Source organism: Monodon monoceros, unplaced genomic scaffold, assembly GCF_005190385.1.
Source record: "Monodon monoceros isolate NGI ecotype Baffin Bay Population unplaced genomic scaffold, NGI_Narwhal_1 Super_Scaffold_16, whole genome shotgun sequence".
Classification (NCBI taxonomy): Eukaryota; Metazoa; Chordata; class Mammalia; order Artiodactyla; family Monodontidae; genus Monodon; species Monodon monoceros.
Genome location: NW_021703772.1, coordinates 86809455 through 86836320, shown reverse-complemented (window position 1 = coordinate 86836320; position 26866 = coordinate 86809455). Strand labels below are relative to the sequence as shown.

Genomic DNA, 26866 nt, shown 5'->3' with positions numbered 1-26866 from the left:
ACAAACTGTATTAGCTTCCTCTAAGGGAAAAAAAGAGTTTGGGGTTATGATATTATTAATTTTACTCTGAATTTTTTCTTAGAATCACTGAAATCCTTCTCTTTATGTATAAAGTATGCATTACTTAATAATTCAAAGATTTCATTGTCAATCCTATTTTTATAGATTATCATTTTGTAAACAAGTCTCAGACTATTAGCAGAAATTAGAGTATTATTATATTTGTGATACATATTATATATGCCTAATGTGGGATACAGTAACTGGCAAATAGTAAGTTACCAAAAATTAAAAATAATTGAAGGAAAATTCATTAATGCCTTAATGAGTTTTCCCCACATATTAATGTAGTTAATGATGCTTTGACTTCATAATCATGTCAGATTTAGCACTGTAGAAAATACATGAAGACTTCATAAATAGGTGAGAATTATCAGGGTACAAATAGACTATATGTATCTAGGTGAGTTATTTTCACTCAAGTTGTTTATAAGACCAAATCTAAATTCATTCACAATGTTCAGAAAGTCACTGATCACTAGTCTTAGGTGGGGAGTTGTGGGGGAAAAGTAACTTTGATAATATTGAGTTTTATTGATATTTTCTTCATGTTTGGATCTTGATCTTTAGATTGGTGTGGAGGAGATTTTACTCTTAAACTAATAGAAAATATTGGTTAAGTTACACTCAGATGAATGATGTATACGTGCCTCTTTTTTCTGGAAAAAAATATTAGATTGATAAGTAAAATACTAATTTCCAAGAAATTTGCCTTGACATTTAAATTTTATGGACATCCTGTACTTTCTGGTATTTTATTTGATGGGAATAAGAAGGAAACAATCTATAAGTATGTAAATAGTAAAGATTAAGTGAAAAACTGAAGAATAAAATCAAGCAGTACGGTTTTGCAAAGATACTTTATAAACCTCTCTTTTACTATTTTATTATCATTTCTTAATAACAAAAAGATATTCAAATACATGCTCTTGCCCGATTTTTGAAGATTATTAATTAGAAAAAAATTACCTTTGATTTTTCTTATGGTAGGAAAGATCTCAAGGTGAATTTTAGATTGGGAAATGTAAAGGGACAAATTTGTTATTGTGGATATAATGTAACTTGTGCCTAACGTGACTTTAGGGGGAAGAAACACTGAGATTAGAGGATATCCTTGAAGTAATTGAGAATGAAGGTGACTCTATTGCAGTGATCCTGTTCAGTGGTCTGCATTTTTATACTGGCCAGCTCTTTAATATGCCTGCCATCACAAAAGCCGGACAAGCAAAGGTATGTACGTCATTTCCTCCTTTGCCCCTTGTCCAGAACATCACTCTATAGGAGTATTCAACTGTACTTCTAGTAAAATACCTTTGTTTGTGTCTGTGTAAAATTATTTAAAGAGTTTTAAAAAAGAGTAAGATATATATCATATATATGATATATGACATATATATGATATATGACATATAAATAATAAATATATCTGAAAAAAATATATATATTTTGCTTTAGGCATCTCTATTTAAACCTCGTTTTGTCACTTCTGTGGTCTTACCTCCTTATTAGCATCTGCTCTCCCAATGTGTACCTCTAATCAGCAGTATAGGTGAGCTTCCTGTAAGTGATGTCATTGGTACAGAGCTGCTCAGTCAGCAGGAAGCAGACAATACTTAGGATAGTAACTATATACTAGGACTGTTAGAAGCTCAACTCTGGTGCTTTGTCATATTATAACTCATTCTATATATAATTCATGCTCATTAACACTATGTACCTGAAAAAGGGGAGATGGAGAATAAAAGTTTATCAGTAGATGGAGTTTTACCCAGTTTACTTTAGGAAGCCATTATACTGCCTATAACGAGCAATTTTCCCTCAATACTACTGAATGACACTTACATAGTTTACTATTGTGAAAGAGTAGCTCTTTATATATAAGTGCTTGTAAGAAAGTGTTTTTAGTATTTGTTTGCCTGAAAAAAAAAAATCAGAGGAACAACATTAAACAGTTACAATTTGTATTTAAAATCTTTAAATAACAGTTCTATTTGATTCAGCAATCAAATCATGTATTTAAAAAGGTAACAACTGAATTATACTCTGAACATTAATAAGTTATGTGATTAATATATGTGTGATATCTAGTTAATATACTCAGTTATTGAAGCTAATGAATGGAACTAATGAAAAAAAATTTAGCACCGTTATCAGCAGTCTCTAGGAGTTTCCAACCAAGACTTCCAAATGGTTTGATGGATAACCGTGAAAGTGGTGCATTATGAAAGATATAAAGATAATGTCTTCTTAATTTAGATATTAAATGTTAAGCACCAAAATAAAGGGAGGCCAATAAAATATCATATTTTAAAATGTTATGCAAGTAATCAGAAGTCCCTGATTGCCTTAGTATACACGCATGTCTCATTAAACTTCATAAAAATGAGGCAGGATGGTAAAGAAGAAAGATCATGGGTTTTGGAATCACTCCGTCTGAAATTCATATCTTGGCTAGGTCATTTAATTCTTACATGATCTCAAGCAAGCTAGTTACTTGACTTTTCTGAATTTCTGTTTTCAAAACTGTTAATTTGGGATAACAGGACCCACTTCATAAATGCAGTGTTGATTATGAAGAATATAAAATATCTCTTGGATTGTACACATTCTACTGTTAAATGGTGGTTCCCTCCCTCCTTCCACTGTCCTCAACAAATATGAAGTTATAGAAAGTGGCTTAAATATAAATTTTCTTTCATTTCCCATTAAAAAGCAAAATAAACTTGTTTAGTAGATGTTATATGTAATTCTTATTCTTAACTACCTTGCTTACTAAAACCATTCTCTCAGTATTTTGCATGCTTTCTTTTATGTAAAAAATATGGTAAGTGCCTACCAGGTAAAACTCTCATTGAGTTTTCAGTCAAAGAAAGGAAGGTAGGAATAAGCAGTTCCATATAAATGTAACTGCACAGGAGTGATGGACACTATGTGAGTGAAATGGCGATCTAGCAGACTTCAATTTATCCATTATCAAAATTATTTTAACAGACATTTATACTCTTGCTAGACAATCCCCTCCATTCTCAATGGAGATTTAGAAAAATTCTTTATAATGTAGACTTACATAGCTCTCTTGGGTGGTCTATGAAGATAAAGCTGAAGAGAGAGACAAAGAGAAAATTAAAGGTGTCAATCAGGAAAGAGTTGGGAAATTCGAGGGGAAAAAAAGCCATAAAAGAGCCACTGTTAGGAACGGCTAAGTGACATAAAAAAGACGAAAGTTTCCAGAAGTATGGTTGGAACCAAAAATGATGGATTAATAAAAGTCAACAAGAGTAGATTCTGAAGTAGAATCTTCATATGAAAGGGAAGTGGGGATAGGAATTTTGAAAAATATATTATTAAAGAAATACATGTATACCAAAAAACGCAGAAATCATAAGTGGCTTGATGAATTATTTTGAACCCTTAGAGCCATCACCCACATCAAGAAACTTCTAGAACATTTATAACACTCAGAATCCTCCTTCTCCCAAATACTGCCTATTACCTCCTCTCCTGACTTCTAACCATATATAAATATATATATATATAAAATATATACATATATAAAATATATATAAGCTTTGCCCATCTTTGAACTGTATATGAATGGATTAACATATATTCTTTTGTGTCTTGCTTATTTGCTATTATATTTGTGGGGTTCATCCATATTGTATGTAGCAGTTTTGCCTGTTTTTCTTTCCACTTCACTATATTATTATAGTGTATGAAATAGATCACAATTTATTTTTTTCCATTCTAATCAGAATAGATATTTGAGTTTCATTTCCATTTGAGGGCCATTACAATAAATTCTACTGTGAACATTCTTATAAATTTCTTTGGGTATGCCTTCATACCCATTTCTGTTAAATACATACCTAGAATTAGAATCCTTGGAACATAAAGTATGTATATGTTAAATCCTAATCAACAATGCCAACTTTCCAAAGGTTTGTATCAATTTGTCATATACTCCCACTAGCATGTATGAGTTTCTGTTGCTCTTCATTCTCACCAATAGCAAATCTGATTAGTTTGTAATAATTCATTATAGTTTTAATGTGTACTTCTCTGACTATTGATGAGGTTGAAGATCTTTCAAATGTGTACTAGCTGTCTCAGAATCTTCTTTTATGAAATGCTTATTCAAGTGTCTTTCCCAATTTTGTATTTGGTTATCTGACTTTTTGTTGTAAGTGGTATAGAAATTGACTCTGATGGAAAGAGAAAATATAAGATTTCTAGTGATCATCTAAAGGGAAAAATAAATAAATTAATAAAAGAACAGTTGGTAGGATGGCTTTGACTCACATAATGAATTTAGAGAATGCTGAGACTTTTTTTAACTGAGGAGAAGCCCTGGGATGGTGACAAGTGTGAGAGGCCAAGGAAAATTAAGCATAAGATCAGGCTAGAGGGCCATATTATAAGGGAAGGCCAGCATGTGAAAAGAGACATCAGTTTGAAGACACTTTCATATTTTGTCTTAGAAGCCATCTACTTAATTTTATATTATTGGCCAACCTACCATCTTGGAGCTCTGCCTTACTTCTATATTTATATTTTTTTCATATACTATTACTTATTTCTACTAATAATTTATTTTTGTCTACATTCACTGAATGCTCCCCATTGTCCTTTGAATTACTATCCCTAAAGATTTTTAACCACTGCCACGACTCAGCTATCACTGTCAAGTAAAAGCTACAGGCTACTCACACACTTGAAAATTGTTATTTATGAGCATCTGCCTATTACACATGGAAGTCCTATATGCACCTTGAGATCAGTATGTTCCAGACTTGTCTCCCTCCAGAATATCCCTACTGTTTGTTTCATGCCACCATCGTTATAGACCTTTAGACTCAACTCTGACATTTTCCTGTTCTTTACCTTTTCAACCAATCACTTCTTAATTCTACCCTCAGGGTTAGTCTTTCCTTTAATATTCCTGAATCACTTATGAAGGTTTTCAGCTGCAAGAAACAAAATCCCAGAGAAAAATTAGCCAAAGATTAGGGATTTATTTTTCTCAGCACAGAAGACTTGAGGCAGGAGGCTGCTAGGATGCACTCAGCAACTGAGTAGTGTTTGTGTGACATCTCCAGGGCTTTCTTATATTTTCTTCAGTCTTTTCATGTCATGGTCACAGGGAGAGTTGTCCCAAATCCAGATATCACAATTCTATTTACAGCAGAGAGAAAGACGAAGGGAGAAGTAGCAGTACAGCTTTATCTGTCCCTTTCATCCAAAGTGCAAAGTCTTTCCCAGAAAAACTTAGCAGTTTCCTGTTTATGATTCATTGCCTTCTGAAGTAGTAGTTTCAAAGAAGCATGAGTAAAGGAGTTTTTAGCTTTCATGGCCCTATATTAGAGAGAGGCTGAGAAGAGGGGTTGGGGTTAATTTACCGACAGTACTTCTTGCATTTCCCAATTACACCCCCGTGGAGCATCATTGTTTCTAATCTGTTTCCCTCTTTCCTCTTCTAGCCCTCTTTAATTTTTTTCCTTTTTTTCCCCCTTCGTTCCTTCCTCCCTCCCTCCCTCCCTGCTTTTTTTCTTTCTTCTATTTTCTTCTTTGCCTCATTTCACAAAACATTTGAAAAAAATTCATGGAAAATTGATTAGGCTCCATAATGAAATATAAAGAGAGCAAAATAAAGAGAAAATCTATATCATCTGGTGAAATGAATAGGCTCCCCACAAATTATAATTTCTCAAGTTGAATTATGATAAGAAATAGGTAATTAGAAATTACTGTCAATGGAAACTCTTGGTGTATAAGGTAGACTAAGTCTTGGTAACAATTAAATAGAGCCATAAATGGCTTCACTGTGTTAGATGTTTTTGTGTTGCTCACGCAGCAGTCAGGGATCAGCTTTCTCCAGTGCAATGATTCAGGTTACCAGCGGTTCAGGGTTGTATCCTATGGCTTTCATACCCTAGAGCTTCTGTCACTATTCAGCCAAAGAAATGGGATAAAGGGATTTAAAGGGGAATACTAACATCTTAAAAACATTACCTTAACAATGAAAAAATTTATTTCCACTTATATTCCCTCGACTAACACATGGTCATTTTTGGGAAATTAAGTATATTTGTGTGCTTAAGAGGAACAGTTATTAGCCTTGCCACACCTGGAATTCAGGCGTTTTTGGTTGCTGATGGAGTAGGATACTTATTCTGAAATGCAGTATAGCATTTGCATTAATGAAATGTTTAGATAGTAGAGACAGAGACACACCTGGCCTTGAACCCACATCTTTCCATTAGTTTCTAGAATAGTTTAAATGGCTTAATTCATTTACCAATATGACTTCATTTCTCCACTTAACAAATGGGGAAGGTAATAGTGCCTACTTCATTGATTTGTTCTACTGAGAAACAAGGAACTATCCCTAAAACACTTAGTACTTAGTGCATTGTAAGTAATCAGTAAACGTTATCAATATATAAAAATATCACATTGGCATATCCAACCTACAAAAAATAATGAATCCTTAGAAAGTGAAATATTAAGAACTTTAAAGACTCTCATTAGACACTTCTACTCTAGATTATAAAAGAAAACAATAATCTAAGCAGTATGGTTAGGACTCAATAGACTGGACTGAAAACTTTAAAGTCTGGGTAATGGACTGATAAAAATTTTAATAATCTTATCCCTAAAAAAACTCAGTGCCAACTGCTTGCTTTCTACCTTCCCTCTCCAGTGCCACATAAAATGGCCTACAGCACTCTGGAATTCATGGTGCCTGGCAGACAGTGGTGCCAAATAAATATTTTTGAGTGAATGAATGATTGATTCTCTTATTTATCACATCTTTTATACTATCTTACTCTACTTTATATGGATGCTGGCATGTTAGTTTTCTTTTAGCCTACTGAAAATTGAAATGCAAATGACAGCCAAAAAGACTGAATTTTGCAAACCTCTGCTTTGCTTTATTAGCTTCTACCTTGTTATGTGTCACTCTCTACTGGGTATGAGTACAAACATCTCTTAGACCTAACTATAAGTTGCCTAAATTATTAATAAGTAATAATCACAATTACAGCCCAAACAATTTAAAAACAAAATGAATTAATTCTGGATCTAGAACATTAGACGAAAGCAGAAATATGGATAAAGACATCATTATAAAAAAGAAAGATATATTTTAGCTTTAATATCATTTAATAAAAACTGAGGTATCTAAATAACACTCATATATAAATGGTTACCTCACTGATCCATCCATTTATCTTCAGGGAAAGTTTAAATTATTGTTAAAAATGTTTTCAGACTTTTGTAGGAGACAAATGATTGATCAAGCCTCAAAATTCAACATCATCTTGGCTGAGCTGCTTCTAGTACTGAAGATTGGGAGTCAAGTCTTATGGACTATTACAACAGAATAATATCAGTAATACTTGCATGAGATATCAGGATTTGAGCAATCAATCAGTTAGGAAAAATCAGTACCTGATGCTTTTGTATATAACTATAATATAAACTGGCATGTTGTATGAAATTTTTATGCATAATAAATTAACCTTTTCCAAAAAGGTTTAACATTGAGATGTTCAATATTAAGTAATCTTTACTAGAAATCATACTAATACAGCCATTCTTTCATTAAAGTCACTGCCAGTTCACCAAATAGGATCTTATCATTAGCGCATAAAAAGAATCTTATCTCTATATTCTCTATAGCAGAGCGATATGCATTTTAATTTTTTATACATTCTTTCTATCAGTAAATATTTGAGTAGTAAATTATAATAACGGAATTCTAAATAAGAATGCCTAATTTAGCCTGGAGTGTCAGCCTGACCTTCTTAGGGAAGATGAGACAAGAGCCAATTCTAACATTATGAGTAGGAGTTAACTAGGTACAATCCCCTCCAGGGTGCGGACAGTATGGTGGGGCCATTCTAGATAGTGTTAAAAAATGACAGAATTACAAGGAAGCAAATATTTCAGTATAATTTGATTGTAGAAAAGATTGTATAATTTCATAGTTAGAAAAGATATGACAAGAAATGAGTTTATAAAGCAGACAGAGGCTGAGTAAAGAAGGGCCCACTAAGCCATATTATACATCTTGAGCTTCTCTTTAGTGCCACAGGTAGCCATTAAAAGCTTTTAGACAATGAAAGAACTAGGTTTTGTTTTAATTTTAAAAAGATTTTCCCTGGCTACAGGAATGGGTAGGAATTAGATGAGTAGGCAAAAGTAAAGAGTCAGTTGCAGTCTCTATGCAAGAATTTTAAAACTCGCTATCATGATACAGTTCAAAAGATAGGGGTACCAGAGAGCAGATCCATTTCATACTACATGAAATATTTTTCTGATCTCCTAAGAGATTGTTCTTATTTAATCTTATCATCCTATTGTTATTAAAGACAGATTTTGTATAACCATCAGAAATGAAGGATCTATACTGAGCTCTTGCTGTCCCACCCAGATTTAGTTCTAGCCACAGAATCCAAGGATTAAGTATATATATATATATATATATATATATATATAGAGAGAGAGAGAGAGAGAGAGAGAGAGAGAGAGAGAGCGCGAGGGAGAGAGAGAGAACAGAGACAGAGACAGACAGAAACAGAGACAAAGAGACAGAGAGAGAGAAGAGAAAAATGACCTAAAGTTTAGATGGAATGTCCCATTAACTATACATCATTTACTCTGGGAATAGTGAAGGATTATTCTGTTTAGAAATATAAAGTAAACTATCCTGTTTATCCAAGCAGGAGCCCGGAGTCTCTAAGTCAAAATATGTTGGTAAAGATCAGTGCCCAAGAATCTAAAAATTTTGAGCTGTTTCTAAGAAGTTTTCATCAGATGTTTTAATTTAAGCTTTTCATTAAATGGACCATGTGAGAAAGACTGAGTAGTTCTCAACAGAAGAGAAATTTGCACTCAAGATGCTTCAGAATTACAGATTTGAGAAAAGCAAGACTCTCAGTTGTCAATCAGGATTGTTGCTTTGGCAACCACTCTCATCAAAGCCATGGTGGACAATTATTTCTCCAGATCTAGCCTCATCTAAACCCAGGGTCCCCCAAATGAAATATTATATTTATGGTTTTTTTTAGAGGATATGCATTTTATAAAATACTTAAGTTGTCTTAGACCCAGGCTAAAACCCGTATTTTTCATGCCACTTGACCAACAAAAGGCTGATTTAAGTCTTTGTTAAGCTGAAAAATGAAAGTGTTACAACATGAAATGTGCACACCCGTTTTAATTTATTCACTAATCACCATAAGAATGGAAAGGAAAAAGTGTGTCTCACGGCAACCAAGGTAGGTGGAATTTCAGAAGACCCCAGGAAAAAAAATCCCCAATAAAATGTGAGAGATTTCTCTTAATGTCCTTCTTCATGATCCCCTTCTTTAAGAAATGTTTTATTAAATTAATTAATTTATTTTTGGCTGCGTTGGGTCTTCGTTGCTGTGTGCAGGCTTTCTCTAGTTGCAGCGAGTGGGGGCTACTCTTCATTGTGGTGCACGGGCTTCTTACTGCGGCGGCTTCTCTTGTTGTGGAACACGGGCTCTAGGTACGCGGGCTTCAGTAGTTGTGGCTCGTGGGCTGTAGAGCGCAGGCTCAGTAGCCGTCGTGCACGGGCTTAGTTGCTCTGCGGCATGTGGGATCTTCCCAGACCAGGGCTCAAACCCGTGTCCCCTGCATTGACAGGTGGATTCTTAACCACTGTGCCACCAGGGACTTCCCCCCTTCTTTAATCAGTTAAATTATTTATGCAAACAAGATTAGGGGTATCAAAGATTAGTTCAGTTGAAGAGACAATGTTCACTTTCCTAGCAAATTAAGGTGGTAAACAAAGAAGATAACTATCACATTGTCTATAAAAAATAGCTTTAAGGGAAGAAATTTAAGAGTGACATCTTCAGAAACTATCCCATAAGCTTCTTTGCAAGATTATCAAGTTCAGTATGTAAGTAAAACTTAATAATATAAGCAAATTTGGTTGAGAAATTGACCATTTAGATTGGCATAGTAATCACTAGTAAAATATCTTATGGAAGAGTGTACTTTCATTTCCCATCTAAACGGGGCTCTCTTTGATATACAGTATCATTCTCGTGTGATGGATAAATTAAATAGTTGCTTTAACGCCACTTTATAACAAGACAGGTAGATAAAAGTAGAAATGTAAAGGTTAAAAGTCACCACCCATCCAAAAAGTAACTGCCCATTGTTGGAAAGGTTGTGATTAGGCCCATGTATCCCATATTTGATCCCTTGCTTCATGTCTTTCCCAAATTATGACCATCATGCTTCTACCATTTGTAGAATAGAGTCAAAACCACTTCAGGGCTTCCCTGGTGGCGCAGTGGTTGAGAGTCCGCCTGCCAATGCAGGGGACACGGGTTCGTGCCCCGGTCCGGGAAGATCCCACATGCCGCGGAGCGGCTGGGCCCGTGAGCCATGGCCGCTGAGCCTGCGCGTCCGGAGCCTGTGCTCCGCAACGGGAGAGGCCACATCAGTGACAGGCCCGCGTACCGCAAAAAAGAAACAAAAAACACTTCAGTCTTTTATGATTATGCATATACCTAAGTTATCGGTATCGTATTTTCCTCTGCTCTCCTTCACATACTAATAGTTAAACTAAACCAAATGTGTTGAATGTTTTCTGTCCAGATGTCATACTTTCAGTCTCCAAGCCTTTTTTCTTAGCTTTCCCTCCTCCTAGAATTCCCACATATGAAGATTCTGTTCCTCCAGCTTAGCTCAACCACTACCTGCTTCACAGGTTATGATCTGTCCTAGAGATTTGCTTTGTTTAACCCTCTTTGTATATGCAAACATCGTACATTAAACATTTTTTTAATCACATGCCAATAATGACAGATCAAGAGATTTCATATAAAAACTCCTAGTTTCAAATTACAGGTTTGGCAATACTAGACCATCTTTCTTGTACGATAACAAGTGGCAAGCCTGAATCATAGCTCTGCCCATTAGATGGGACTTCGGTTCTTCAACACAACTCCCATGTCTACCTACTGACCTCAGCACTGAAGCAGAATAACAGCTGGTGTATATATTTCTGCTTACATTGCAGCATTCTTACCAAAAACGGTAAAGTGGAGTATTTCTTATAGGCCCAACTCATATATTTCTTAACTAACTCCTGTAGAAACATGAGGGGGTGATCCTTCACCTTCATCATAAAATTTCTCTTGCTCCTCTGTGTCAGGCTAAATCTGTCTTCCTGCTGTATTTCCATAGCATGACAGAAAATTTATTATTGGTCCTCTTTTGCAGTATCTTGTAATTATTTCTATGCCTATCTTCACTATGAAATTTAGGAAGCTTTTGTCAATAGTGTGTTCAATGACTGATTGAGGGTGGACCCTACAAACTTCACAGGCTTATACTAGTGCTTTACACATACATAGTCATTTATCATTAAGTGCATACCTGTTTGGCCAGTGAATGGATAAATGTGTGTTATCAGCAAGAATGGATTAGGCTGATTTTATGGATCACACATTGCATAAAAGACATAACTATGCTCCCATTTAATTAGAATCAGAAAATTCTGAAGAATTACTTATAATGGTCAATTGCTCTAAAAATCAAAATACTTGTAAAATTTGAGTTCTTTTTCAAACTCCATTTCTACTCTTTGACACATTTAGGGCATGCAGACTGCTCCATTAAGTTATTAAATGTTAAATGAACTAAATTAAGCTTGAAAAATTACCTTGAGCTATTTTTCCCATCTTGAGTATCTGAAATAAATCAAACAAACTATATTTTGTGTGAGATCCTTGCCAGCTGGAGAAAGACTCCAGAAGAGAACAGTGTTACTTGATTTGTTTTATTTTTCTTCTTTGGTTTTGTACTTACTTCTGACCATAAACAGAGGAGACAATTGCTGTTTTTTCCTGGTAAAAGAAATAGCTAAAATTTACTCTTGAAAGCACACTCTATTAGATAGCAAGACATTTCTACCTGTAAATTACACAACACTTTAGGGTCTCAAGTTTTTTTTTTTTTTTTTTTGCTTTTCCTCTCTCTCAAATCCTTTACTCTTTCTCCCCATGTAGCTGTTAGCTCTTAGCTCTGTCTCAAACCTTCTTAACTGATACCTCCCTCCTTAAATTTCATTAGCAAAATGCTCCTAACACTCCCCACTTTCTACTTCTCATCTCTGGATTTGCCAGTCTCATCAATATTTACTTTTAAAAAGCCAGGCTAAAAGGATGAATCTAGTTTCTGCAATAGTGCTTTGTACAAATGTGAATAATACTAGGTGCTGATGATGACCTACTGTGCTTCAGGCACTTGGCATGTAGTATTTACAATATTCTCAGCTACCCTAATAGGGAGCTTTTCCCATGGCTCAGTTGAGGAAACAGTCCAAGAGAAGTTAAGCAGTTGCTCAAGCTGACTTAGCCAGCCAGTAAAGGTTAGACTTGGAGTCTGGTGCCGATACCATACCTCTCTTTCCACTATATTTTCTCCTTTTATATTTGTAAACTGATTGTGTAAGGGCAAAGAGGTCTCAACATTTGGAAAGTCAAAGAAAATACGTATAGCCCTCTTAATTGGTTATTTTTCTCCATGGGAGCCTGAAACCTTTGTCTTTATGGTTGATATAACTGTCTCTTCAGTTTAGAGAATATTGAAAACCACAATTTTTACTTTGCCCCTAGATGTCAAGTATAAGGAACAGAATTATTGCTGAATAAGATTCTATTCAGTGCCAGCATTCAATAGTGGCCCAACTCGGAACCTCTAACCCACTCTTCCCAACTGCTCTTTTTAAGAGATGCCCCAAGACACTGGTGGGTCTCCTTCTGATGGTTCTCTTAGGTAGTTCTATTGGCAATAGCTCCCACCAATGATTGCCCCATTGTCATTCCTGTTAGCAGCTCTTCAGGGCCTTTAGATGTATTTGCAGGTGCCCCCCCTCTAATTAAGAGTTTACAAACTCCTATATGACTGGGAAGCTAATCTACATGACAATAGGGAGAATTTCAACAGGAAGTCCACTGAACCTTCTAATGGTAGCTGAGTTGCAGAGTATTCTCAAGAAATTTCATTGTTTCACAGGTATATTGACCCCTCACTTAATATCAGTTTCCAGGATTTAAGAGGGGGAGAGAGAGAGAGACAGAGAGAGCGAGGGAGACAGAGAGAGAATAGATTAAGAAAAACCCCACTGTGTCTGCCTTTAAAGAATCATATGGGACATAGAGACATATATATAGAAAACTGCTTTAGAGTGTATTAATGCTCGACAAGGGTAAAAACAAATCCATGAAAATGTCTTAGAAAATCAATCCAGTCTAATACCACAAAAAACAGAGTTATACATGCTCCAATTCATTTTACCTTACGATTGGGTCAAAACCACATATTGCAAATTGACTCAAGAGGAAGTCAGATAGTGTGGGGAAGATTTCCCACTCAAGTTCGGAAGCTATCATTTTCCTCCAGGCATCTGTTCACAGAACTAGGGGACATAGCTATTAGGACATAGCTAGTATTCCAGACTCTGGTTGCCAGTGTTCCCCATGGGCTACATGGCCTGCTGTGTAAGTTCCACAGCTAAAACACTTCTGGAATTTAAACAAAGGGCACCTTGAGTTATATATTAATTTCAAAAAACATTCAGGTTCCATTTCCTGTGACATAAATAGAGCCCAGAAAGGCCTCCAAAAATGCACTAGGTTGGCCATCTTCAGCACCTGAGTAGAGTTCTACCACCCCATTCAGGTCTCCAAGGTTTCCATCCAAAGACAAGCTCCTTAGTTTTCCTGTGTCCATCATCTTCTTCCCAAATTTCCACCCCCTGTCACTTTACTTTTCGAACAGGGCACTTCCTTCATATTTTCTTTTGGGTAACTATAAGTTACTATACTTTCTGAAAATATGGAAGTATGGCTTGATATAAGTGGGTAATAAAATCCTAATACTGTATGAGTCTAATTTGCACAGGTTGACAAATAAATGAATATTTCAGAATTGATTCTACTTTCACTTTTTAGCTTATCCTTGAATCCAAACCAGAGTTTTTAAGTCACCGAGTGAAAGCATTCATTCTGATTTCATTTTGATTTCAAGTTAAAGGTACTCGTTTTTAATTTAATTAATTCCCTGATATCTATGCACAACCTTTGTCATGAAAGACTCTTTCTTGATTCAAAACTCTCTCTTATTCGATATCTTATCTTTTTCCAAATTAAGCTCTCTGGAAACCGAGAAGTATAGTCATGGCTCTCCAAATCCCTAGCAATAGCCCACATGAGAGGCACAGAACAATGTTCACTTTATCAGGGCTTGTTGTCTCTGCTGTATACACATTTTGGCATAAATACCATCAATCAATAGCTCTAGGACAATGGGGGAGCTTTCTTACTCAAATTATCATGTAGACTAAGGGTTATGTGTGATACCATCCTTCTCTGTACACTTGCATTTTAAAATGATATTTTGATAGAAGATACATTTGAAATTATTAGACCTTAACCTTGGAGTAATTCATCATATGTCTAGGGTAGAATCTTGTCTACCCTCCCAATTTTTCCTCTTTCTGTTCCTGTTTGCTGCTGAACTTAATATGAACATTTAGAATTATCAAGTCACTAGCTTCCTGGATGGAATACTGTGTGTATTTTTTTCTCCTGCAGTACATATGCTGATTACTTATGTTTTTCTGGTATCATATATTATCTATAAGAGCCTCAGGACTAAAATAACTTTGAGTAGCATTCAGGTTCTGCCTTACAGAAAATTTTAAGTTTTGGTTCTAGTTGCCAAGCTACTTGATTTCTAAAATATTCCCTGCAGTTCCACTTGGAAGATTGTGTTTTGTCCCTTTTAACTTGTGAAAGTTCATTCTCATTTTGTATTGCTTTATGTTTTAATAGTGAGGAAGAGTTACTCCCATCAAACTATTGATATAAATAAGTGAAGGCTTAACATAGTAGTTCAAAAAACAGTAGACAGCTGTATTAAATAATTTGGGGAAGGAAACTGTAATACAAATTACATATTGACTTTAAGTGCAGAGTAAACACAGTATTAAGAAATAATGCATAGTTCCTGCTTATAACCAGAGTTGGATGAAAAGAAAAAAAAAAAGTGAGAAGGATATTTGAAGATCACAATAAATTTTAGGATGAAAGGAAAGACTTTCATAATAAAAATTCACTCTGAAATGATATACTATGTTTACAGAGATGGTAGAGGCCCCTCTTACAGAGATCTTTACTAGGTATTACTTTTTTTTCTTTTAACTTAGCATCTGTGGATTTTTTTGAATCATAGCACTTGAATGAATTTTACAAATTTTAGTGCTTCAAGACTATGGCAAGAAACCCTACCACCTTTCATGTGCTTCTTGTTCATTTTCACCCTCCCCAGTACAAGTCAACACCTCCCTAACTATGAGCTTCCTTGGGAAATCCCAGGATCAAAGCTAACTAGCCAACCTGTTGTTATTAATTCACCATCTGTCCATATCATCTATGTAGAGTTGAACAACAACACACACATACACACACACTCCTATCATTTTTAAAAATTTTTGTTCACTGTCCTCAAATTTTCCCATCAGTTTTTCTATTTAAGGTAATATTGTTCAAATTTATAGAATGTACTTCTTCAGTTGTCTCCTGTGACTTTATATCAAAACAGGAGTGATATTTAGAATACATAAAGATCTCTTTAGTATGGTGTGGAAACTGTAGTTCCCATAAACAGCCACGAGAGAAGTCACACTCCTATTACTAGTATCCAATTACTAGCCTTGAAGGGACTTGTAGGCCCCTGTAATTTACCCACCACGATGCTAATGCCACTGCCAAGGGCATCCACTGAAGTCTGGACATGCACCCAGCTGGTATGTATGAATGACCACAGGCTGTGTGACAGGCATCTCTTGCAGGTACCTCCTAAGTAACCTGGGCGCTTACTCAACTGGCTCAAAGACAAAGGCTACTTACCTATCTTAAGTATTTTATTATTTTAACAATTATTTGAACATACAAATGCATACAAGCTGACTTTCAGTTCTGTGTATAGCTACAAGTATATAATTAACCCTTTTCCCACCAAATTTGCTACTTATTGATGGTCTTCATAATTTATAGGATTTTTTTTTTTTTGGTGAAGAAAGAACAAACTAATAATATCTGTCTAAAGCCAATCTGTTATAGAATAAATCAATAAAGTTATCAGGACTTTAATGCTACAAGGGATAAAATTAAACTGTACTATTCCATATTTCATTTTAATTAATAAACAAATAATAAACTAAATTTGAGAGACAGTGATCTAGCTCCTTACCTGGAAATCTCAGCACAGACCCTGTGTATTATTCCACTGGTTAGAAAAATTTTTAGTATTGTGCTAGTAAAGATGGCAAAGACAAAAAGTCATGATATTCCTTGTTTTATTGAAAGGGATTTTAAATATATTTTAAACTACTTTTGACTGTCCAAGAAACTTCATTTTAAAATATGCCAAGCCTGAATAAATGGTTTATGCAATAAAATTGAAACAGAAATAAAGGATATCAAATAATATTTTAACATTTAGCTTCAGTTTACAGAATATTTATTGACAATTGTATGACTTTGTTTTTTTACTTATTTATTCAACAATTGAATTATTTGAGTTCATATTATATAAAAATAGAAGACAGTTTAAGATTGGAAAATTGCTACAAGAGATTTATGCAACCAGGGCTGTAAGATGAGAGAAGTGAGAGGGTTTGGCAAAGGTATCTTCCTATGGAAGTTATCTTGTGATCAAAATTTGAGCTACCCAGGCAAATGAGGAGGGAAAGAATACCCCAGAGACAGAGAACAGTTTATGCGAATAAATGAAAGTAGGTGTAGGGCACCCGGGACAGGAAAGCTGGAAAGAACCAGATCATAAAGGTCTTTAAAAGCCATACCAAGGAAAATGAGTTACATTCTCAAGTTAATGGGGAGATCTTTGAAGGGACACAGGAAGTCTTATAACCAAATGTATGATTTAGAAAGTTCATTGGAAGAAGGCAGGCTGGAAGTAGTCCGAATGGTTAGAAGACTACTGCCATAGTTTGGGGACTGACTGTAAAGCCAGGTGACACGGTGGCTGAACACCGCTGCTGTCCTTGTATCAATGAGAGTCTGAGCAATTGTGGGTAATTTTAATAAAAATCTGTTGAAAAATATTTGATTTCTATTTTTAAAATTACATAAAGTATGCACTCAAGGGTGAGGTCTGTTTTCACACATTCATATTGTTTTACCTACTCTTATTCATAAAATAATGAAAATGTTAACTGCATGGCTATACAGAGGTTTTGGAGAACTATTAGTTTTTTCTTTATTTTTAAGATGCTGCCATCTAGTGAAACTTTTGTAAAATCGCTTTGTGATGATCTCATGCAAGTTTGTATCTTACGGTCATTTCCTAAAAACAGTCACATTTTAATAATTTATGTTCTCTGCCACCCATGGGGAAAGAATTGTACATGCATTAAAACATACTGTAGGAGCCACAAGTGATTATTTTACATTGTGCCACAGATGTGACCACAGAGCTTTTAATAACAGGATACGGTAGGTGAAGTTTCATGGTTTCTTCATTGTGCCATTCTTTATAAATAATTGATAATAAAATAAAAGTGCTGCCTTTTTATTCCTTGAGTTTTCTAAGAAAAGCTGTGTTGTAAAAACTTGTCTAAGAGAAGTTAAGTTGTAAAAATTTCTTCATAAAAAAAAGCACTTTAATTGGATGTGTTGGTGAGAAAAAAGAGAATTTTAAATTCAGAACTTTTTTCCCCCAAATTTAATTTCAATATTAAAAGTGTATCTTAAAATACAAACTAATTGCACATATGTATGTCTCTGTATATATATCTATTGAACCTAGTCTGCAAACCTCAGTTTTGATGACCTCTAAATCTTGATGGAGATTAACTGTATTTCTTTTCTATTGCTTCAAAAATTTGTGTTAGCATGAAGCATCTGTCATATTTTTATGACATGTATTGCTCATTTTTTGTGTTTTAGAAACAAAATACCTGTAAGAACTTTTTCTTTTATGATGTTCTAGTTCTGGCCACATTACAGTAAGGTTTCTAATTAACTGACTCCCCAATATATTGAGTTTCTCTATGGAAACCAATGCTATAGGGCAGGGGTCAGCAAATCTTTTCTGTAATGGGCAAAATAGCCAATGTTTCAGACTTTTTCGTTCATATGGTCTCTGTTGCAGTGATTCATTTGTGCTTGCAAAAGCAGCCATAGACAATATCTAAACAAATGAGATTGTTGTGCTCAAATACAACTTTATTCATTAAGAACAGGTCATGAAAAAAAAAAAAGAACAGGTCATGGTTTGCATCCCTCTGTTCTGGGGAAAGTACCTGTAATAGCAGTTTGGGGTTATTTATTCTTAAGAGGTGTTAGAACAATCTAAAATTGGTACCTCTGCAATTATTTACTTCAAAAACTTCAATCCATAGATGTGTTTCTTTGAAGTTGCAGGAAGTCTACAAGTTTTAAGAATGTAATTATTATGTTTGCTCTTAGTAAGCTAACAACAGAAGAACTCAGAGGTTAGACACATTTGCAAAGTGAACTATCATCCCCATTTAACTATCAGCTTTTTAAAAAAATTCATGTCATTAACTGAGACAGAATAGAGTCAGATAGTAAGAGACTGTTAGGGTCTCAAGTCAATGTACAGGGAGAACACAGTATAGAGTCAAAAACAGCATCATTTTTATGGGTCACCTTTGTGTCAACTGATCTAGACAGGACTTAGTTGCAGGGATCCTGCTAATCTCAGCTGAGGTCACTCATGCATCTCTGGCCAACTAAGAGAATGTGGGAGAGTAGAATCCAGGCTGAGCCCAGGGGAGGATGACTCTGATCCACAACTTTTTCATCTTCCATCTGGGCCAGTAGGTTGGCCGAAGCAAGTCCTTCTCATATAGGTGGCAGAGGGCAAGAGAGAGCAAGCCTCATCACTCAAGTGATTAGGACATTCTCTTTGTATTATATGTGCTGATGTCCCTTTGCTCAAAACAAGTCACCTGACTGATCCCAGTGGCGGAGAATTGCACCCTGTTCTCAGTGAAGGAACTGAAAAGTTACGTGGCAAGGGACATGGATACAGGAAGGGACATAGAATCGGAACCACTAAGGCAATTTACTACAGCATGCATAGACTTGATCAAATTAAATGACATGATGTGGGGTTAAGTGATAAACTGAAAAATTTATTAACTCCTTCAGGTTAACAGGATATACTAAAGCAGCAGTTCTCAAACTTTTTAGTAATGCAAACCTTTTATATTCTTAAAAATCACTAATCACCTCAAAGAGGTTTTAATATTGTTTATATCTATCTATATTTACTGTATTTCTAATTAAAACAGAATTTTAAAATACATTTACTTATTTATTTTAGGACAAAAGTGGCAAACCCATTACATATTGACATAAATAATATATTGTTAGGGAAGCAAAACTGTAGTTTCTAAAAGAAACAATAAAAGGAATGTTTTATATTTGGCAGATATTTTATATAGATAGAGATCTTTACCGTTTGGCTTCATAGCAGGCAGCTGGTTTTATATATCTTCTGCATTCAATCTCTTGATTTTTTTTTTTCCTTTGTGAACCACAGGAATGAAATTGGACCTTGTACAGATATATATTTAGAAAAAGCAAAAGTAGTTTAATAGCTTTTTCAGTTAATTGTGAATAATCTTTGATACTACACCAGAATTTGACAAGTGAGAACTTCTTGGGAGTTGTGGTATGAAATGTGAAACCAAATCACTGATCTTTCTATGCTTTGTTACATTAAACTCCATTGGCTGATTTTTCATTTTGAATAGATCTTTTATCCATGCATGATATGTAACAATAAGCGTTGGTCATTTGGAAAATATTGGTTCATTATTATGCATATTTTACAAATATTGATATTTACATATTTCAGTATATGTTCTTTTAAAAATTATATATTACTTCTAAACTCATCAGAAATATCTTTAAATACTGGGAAATGGTCATATTCATAAAAGTGGATACAAGTTTTCCAAAATTCTATTTTATCTTGGTAACTACTTTTTTTCCTTGGCAACAAATCCTGTGAGTTATTTTCCTTAAATTGACAGACTCATTTAATTTTCCAAAATATGTCTGTCAAATTCCTAAGTATGACCTACTATTGTTTGTATATAAGTTGCTCTTTCATGCAAAAACGGTTTTCCAGTAAGCTAAAGTGGCTAATTCAGCTTGCAACTCAAATAATTGCATAAGTGCATTACTTTGAGACAACTATCCTACTTCAGGATATGGTCAAGTGTCTTATGCATAATTCCCACATTAAATCTTAAAAATAGGAAAATTAAGATATTGAGATTTAATATAAATGTATTAGTTTTATACTTTTATCAAGGAGATATATAAGTGAAATTAACTTTTTTATGCTGTAACTGAATGGCTTTGACACACAATGACAGTACAAGCTTCCACTACCTTGATTTGTGCTGAGGTGCCAGCAATTTCACCCATCATTGCTTTTGCATTATCATTGCAAATGTCAACACAGTGAAGAAGGCAAAGAATGTCTTCTTCATGGTATGAAAATTGTTTTGACCTGAAAGGGTCTTGGGAATGCCCAGGATTTTGTGACTCACACTTTGTGGGTCACTGTACCAAAGGATGATGAGCTATATTTATGGTACAGCAGTGTGTCAAAGATTTTCTTAAGTATACTATCTTTACTATTTCAAATCATTAAGTGAATTCAAAATTTATTATGTTCTTCCACAGGGTTGTTTGGTTGGCTTTGATCTGGCACATGCAGTTGGAAATGTTGAACTCCACTTACATGAGTGGGGAGTTGATTTTGCCTGCTGGTGCTCCTACAAGGTATCAACAAACTAGTTAATATATTTTTATTCTTTTATTCCATATTGACATTAATCTAAATGTAAAACTGGATCAGTGGCCAATTTTAAGTATTTGAATTACTTACCTCCATTTCTTTCATTACTGTATTTTCTGACTCTAGTTAACTGTAGAGCACATGATAGAATAGTATAGGTTATTAAATTTTGCTATTTCCATCCTCTATAGAATACTATTCCTTCAATTCCCTGGCTGCTCTGTAAAAGTCAGGAGGTTCTGGAAAAAAAGCTCCACACTTAGAACTTAATTCAAATTGATCTGAGTTTTTCGTTGATATGTTGTGAAATTTCTACATAAGTAAAGATAATTCTTATGGAAACAACTTTGTACTGACATTTGAAGACAAGTTAATTGACAGGGGGCATGGATATAAAACCAATTTTATTTAAATTTAAGTGTTTTAAAAATATAATCTTTTATTATTATTTAAATAGTTTGTGACAAAATAATTGAAATGAATGAGCTCTGAAATGAGATAAATGTCACTGGAACTATTATCTACTAGTTGGGGCAAAATTTGGCTAAAAAAGTAATAGCTATTTATTCTCGATTAATAATGCTATGTTTCATTTTTTTTTCTTTAAACAAGGTAACTCTAAATTCTGTTTTATTATAAAAGTTCAAATAGTCACACATTCTGATCTTGTCAAAAGTTGGTTTCATAACAAAAAAGTCCAATTATTACATTGTTTACTTTTGTCATACATATTTAGGTAAACCCATACAGTTTAATTTATTCTCAATCCAGTATATTTTTTTTTAATCCAGTATTTAAATGCAGGAGCAGGAGGTCTTGCTGGTGCCTTTGTCCATGAAAAGCATGCCTATACAATTAAACCTGCGTGAGTACTATCTTTAGATTCTTCTTTGGTGATGAATAAATGAACTTGCATTAGTAATATGCTAAATTTACATGAGCTCTTTAAGATGCTATCCAATAAGAATCTGGACTGATTATAATTATTTTACTACTCTATGAACAATGATATGCTTTATCGGAAATAAATGGTTTCCAAAGAGTTCTCTTGGTTGAACAAGAAATTTAATCACAAAAGAGAAGCTTCAAGGCTAAAAATGAGTCCCTGTAATCATGCAGAGCAGATGGTTTAATGCGAAGAGACTACTTAACTTTTTTTCAAAAATTAGACTTTAGAAAATTTCAGGTTTCTCACATTGATGAATAAATCAAAGGCAACTAGAGCTGTGCCTAATAGAGCTTCAAAGTGGTATGTGATTATTAAAATTACATCTACCTTTAAAGCTGGAAGCTTGTAAAATGGTCTTGTAAGGAGTATCTTCTGTCCTAAAAAATTTTATAATCCATGAAAACTGAAGAAGCTGAACACTGAACAACAGACTGACTACATAAAAAGAAATACTTTTCAATTTTTATATAGCACTCCATTTTTTTAGAGCAAGTATAAATGCAAATGTGATACACCAACAAATTTACACATTTTTATTTGACTGGGGAACTCTTAAGTGTTTCTATTTTTTTAATCTGGTATGGAGATAAAGAAATAATATCCTGTAAAAAAAATCCTTTCAAAGTTGTATCAGAGTGTAGGTGATGAGGAGACTGTCTAGACTCCTAATAGGTAATATAATAACATTTGATTATTTTTCTGAATCTTCTCAGTCACTGGTTGAGTGGTATAATCGTTATAAGAATTGAAAGTGAATTAGTAATAAAGCTTGGAGCACCTCACATTTTTGAGATTCTGTGCATATAAATCTTACAAATTTAAGATGATTTTCTATAGCTAATTTAATTATGTCTAAAATTTCCACAAGATTTTAAAGTTTTAAAATTAAGTAGAGCATTTTTTTAGGCAAGTATTTTGTTAGGCAGACATCTTCCTTGAGTATATTGTCAGTACATTAGATTTCTCCCCTTGTCCCAAATTCTCTGAAAAGAATATAAAGCGTATATTATATTATAGGAATACAATACATATTTTAAAAGGTCTCTTTTTCATTTTTAGCAAACCACAATGATAACATTTTACCTAGCATAAGTGTTTTCCATATAGACAGTATATAAGGTATTGCTTGCTTTTGTGTGAAGACTCACTACCTTGAGCATCTCCAACTCTCCACTTACTTAAATTGCAATAGAGGAATCAGCAAAGGGAAGCGAGGGTAAGTAATCTACACAAGTTCTAGAGAATGCAAGTGTTAGCAGTTTAACTGATTTTACAGCATCTCTATTGCACTTCAGATTTCTTTCACCGTTATTTGCCTTTCATGGATGAGGAACTGGAGAGGGTGGAGGGGTTGTAGTGTGTTCGCATGTGCCTCATCTTGTAGAATCCCAACATCCTCTAGACCCAGTAAGCAATTGTTAAGTCTATGCTCCCAGGAGAAAGACCATGCAGACAGACCAGATTTACATTCCAGCTTGATCACTCACTTGCTGGTCCATAACCTGAAGAATGTCCTTGACTTCAGTGTTCTAGCCTCTATATAAAGATAACATCAGCATCCACCTCATAGGCAATTACTGTGAGATTAAAATGGGATGATGCATGGAAAGCACTTAGCATAGCCACTGAAGCATGACAGGTGATCCATACATGTAGGCTAAGTATTTTGTTGCCTCAGTGTGAAGCTGCATGTTAACTTGTAGAATTTTGCCTAGTAGAGACCATTTCTCTCAAGCAGGAAACATAGGCTTAAAGATTACAGCTTGTGACCTTTGGGACATTAAACCGTTTTGTACCTATTGCCAAGCTCAGCCTGACCCTGTAAGTCTCTATTCCTTGAATTCTCTCTCGTACTGGCCTCACCATCTTAATTGGCTCCCTTGCTAATTAATGAGTTGATTGAGATCTTTATATGTGTTCATTTTATATTTGTATGAGAGCCATGCTGTTAACTTTTTTGAAAATTATACATTATTAACTATTGTTGCATTTTAACTATCTGGCTTTGGAGACTGACGACTCAATTCAGTCTGACTCATGTAGCCCTTCTTACAGGAAAGCCTGTTTGTTGTTTCTTCGTTTGTCTGTTGTTAAAGCTTCTTTTTATGTGATATCAGAGGGACTAATTCCGATGGTAACAACTTCTACCCTATAGTGGAACATAACTGCTGTTGATGTTGTAAACTTTGTCGCTTAAAAAAGGGTGACACCTAGTGGCTAAACACATTATTTCAAATAAAGAGTACATATAACTTTTCCTGGTCCATTCATCCTTTTATCAAGTATTTTTTAAGTATATATATTTAAATCATTTTTTATTTTATATCATTTGACCCCATATTTATAGTGCAATTATTGTGTAGTCAAAGCCTTCGATAAAGAGGCAGGACAGGACGAAGGTGGAAGTTAGTGAGGGGCATTCTAGGTGCATGGTTCAACATAACGCATAAATGTCTATCAAGGCTGAGAAGAAGGGCATTATGGGAGTGGCTGGCGGTTGGCCTACCTGCTATAGTGAGTGGATCCCGGAACATGTAATCCTGCATTCTAAAAGTTTAATATTCATTATATAATTTCGAAGTATCTTTTATATGATGTTCCCATTAGCAACTGGTAAATTATATCTGTACCAAGAAATTTCACTTCCTTCTTTTGTTTAAATAGGCATTTTGGCCATTGTTCAAACCTGATGATGACCTAAGACTTTTTCCAAGAACCTTTGCCAATAAAAAGAATGAGTAGAGGCCAGAGTCAGTCCACTGCATTAAGCATTATAACTCAAGCTATTATTCTCAACTAGAATTTGACCTTTTCCTAGTTTATCATCACTTTTTCTCATTCCAGTGTCATATTCTGAACCTTGTCTGTAGCTAAGAATTATACAAAGTTAGAACTGGTTGTGAGTAAATGTTATCTGTGTCTTCTTCCTTCAGGGCTGACTTCAATTTAGTCTACACAGTTAATTATTGCTCTGAAATATGAAGGAAAATATTTTAATTATAAGAATCTGACAATCAGAAATGTATCACTTTAAAAAATATACTTCAAAATCTTGAATTTTTCTTTTTAACTTTATAAGTGTTGACCTTTCTGATAGACTTCAGATCAATATTTAACCTTTTGGTTTTAGGGGATTCAAGCATATCTGAGGACCATAAAAAGATTCTTCTGTGAGAACCTATAGACTGCAATTCAAGACACCACCACCCACCTCTTCTTTTTTTTTAGAGAGACTCTAGCATGAAAACAGGAGTGGATTATGTGAGCTATTAAGATTCCTTCTATGGCTTACTTTTTTACCCTGTCCAATGAAATAACACATACAAGAAAACTGCTGTTCCTCACTTTCCATGCTGGCATAAAAAACCTCCAAATGGTCTCATATATCTCTTGAAATGCTAGTTTCTCCTACAATTTTTTTTTTTTTAAGTTTTCTGAGTGGCCAAGAATGGGGCCAACTGATAATTTTTTTTAAATGCCGGAATTTCAAATCATGCCAACACATTTCCATAAACAGCTAGAAGTATTTGATTGAAGACTTTAAGTAGAGATAACATTTTCAAAGCTTTATTGAGAACTTGGGTCATCTCCTTTATTATAATAAGTAATTTGCAGGTTAAAAAGAACCAATAGAAGAGGCTGGCTGACATCAGTGCATGGTTAAGGCATATTTTAGAACTCAGAAATGTAGGTTATTATTATTATTAGGGAACTTAAAAAAAGAGGAACAATATAAGAAAACAACATTGTTTCCTATAAAACAATATAGGGAAGTCTAAGAAAGGATAATTATAAGCATCAAGAAAATTTAGAAAAAAAGGCTTAAAAAATTATAAGCATGTACCATGCTTGACCCAACTGTACAATTAATGTTATATGGCGAGAGCATCTAATGCACATTTGTTCTGGGAAGTGCTGACTTGAAATATTTGATTCTACATACTTCTCCAGGCAATACTGGAGAATACCATAGCCCAAAACTCATCTATAATTTAAACCTTGTTTTGGTTTCTGTGATTCTTTGACTTACTACTTATCACATCCTTGTCTACTATCTGCATAAGGTCTTGTTAAACGCTGAGAGAACAAGGAAGTGTAGGTGTGTGAATTCACAAGACTCCAAATGCTTTCAAATGGAACAGGCCAGTATCAAGATTTCTCAGTGAGAGTTTTCACAGAATTCCTAGTTGATCTATGACCTAGACCTCCCAGGGCATCTGTTCTACCTATTTAGCATGTTTCTGGAGTTAGATGTTCAGTATGAATTAACATGGATGACTTCTCAGCCACAACTTCCTGCCCTATCAGACAGCCATATTAAATGTACTTGGCCATCCCCTTTGTCCTTAATGTGTACCTCCCACAGCCCTAATCTTCTAGTGTACCACTTTCCCTTGCTTCTGCTCCAATGTATGTGATTATTCTTCTATATTTTATAAGGTTTTCTCTTTCACTTTTTCATTGATTCTCTCAATGCCTCAACCATTGGTCCTCTTGCCCAGGAGTTTCTCATCCACAGTCATTATGTCAACAACAGACATTTGTAGAAGACACCAACTTGCATTTCCAGCTTTACCACTTGCTTACTTTCTAGCCCTTACTTTCATCTGATTGCAAATTGCAAGAGTTCCTGATTACCAAAGCATTATTCCAGTCCCCAAAGATATATGACAATGTAGGGAAGCAAAAACTGTCATAGTAGGAAATTTTCACTAATGAACTACCCATTTATAAAATTAGCCTTTTCTAAACACCCTTTCCCAATTAGTATTAGCATTTATCTCTACGTTATTATAAAAAAGTTTAGACTCTTGCTGATTATAGAATGTTATAAGCATAACACAATAAAAACTTAACGCAAATGGATTGTAAGGTAACATTTTTCAAGAGATTCAGGATTTCATGATGCAAGTGATACTGAAGAACTACTGAATC

The 26866-nt window shown here is 34.5% G+C and overlaps 1 protein-coding gene across 2 annotated transcripts in view; it reads left to right on the top strand.

The window, feature by feature from the left end:
- KYNU (kynureninase) overlaps positions 1-26866 on the top strand; it is an 89727-nt gene that overhangs the window by 35942 nt on the left and 26919 nt on the right. For both annotated transcript variants that reach the window (XM_029225112.1, XM_029225111.1), the window contains 3 exons: positions 1144-1290; positions 20868-20966; positions 21774-21847. In XM_029225112.1, coding sequence (XP_029080945.1) covers positions 1144-1290; positions 20868-20966; positions 21774-21847 — 320 coding nt within the window. The remainder of the gene's footprint in view (positions 1-1143; positions 1291-20867; positions 20967-21773; positions 21848-26866) is intronic.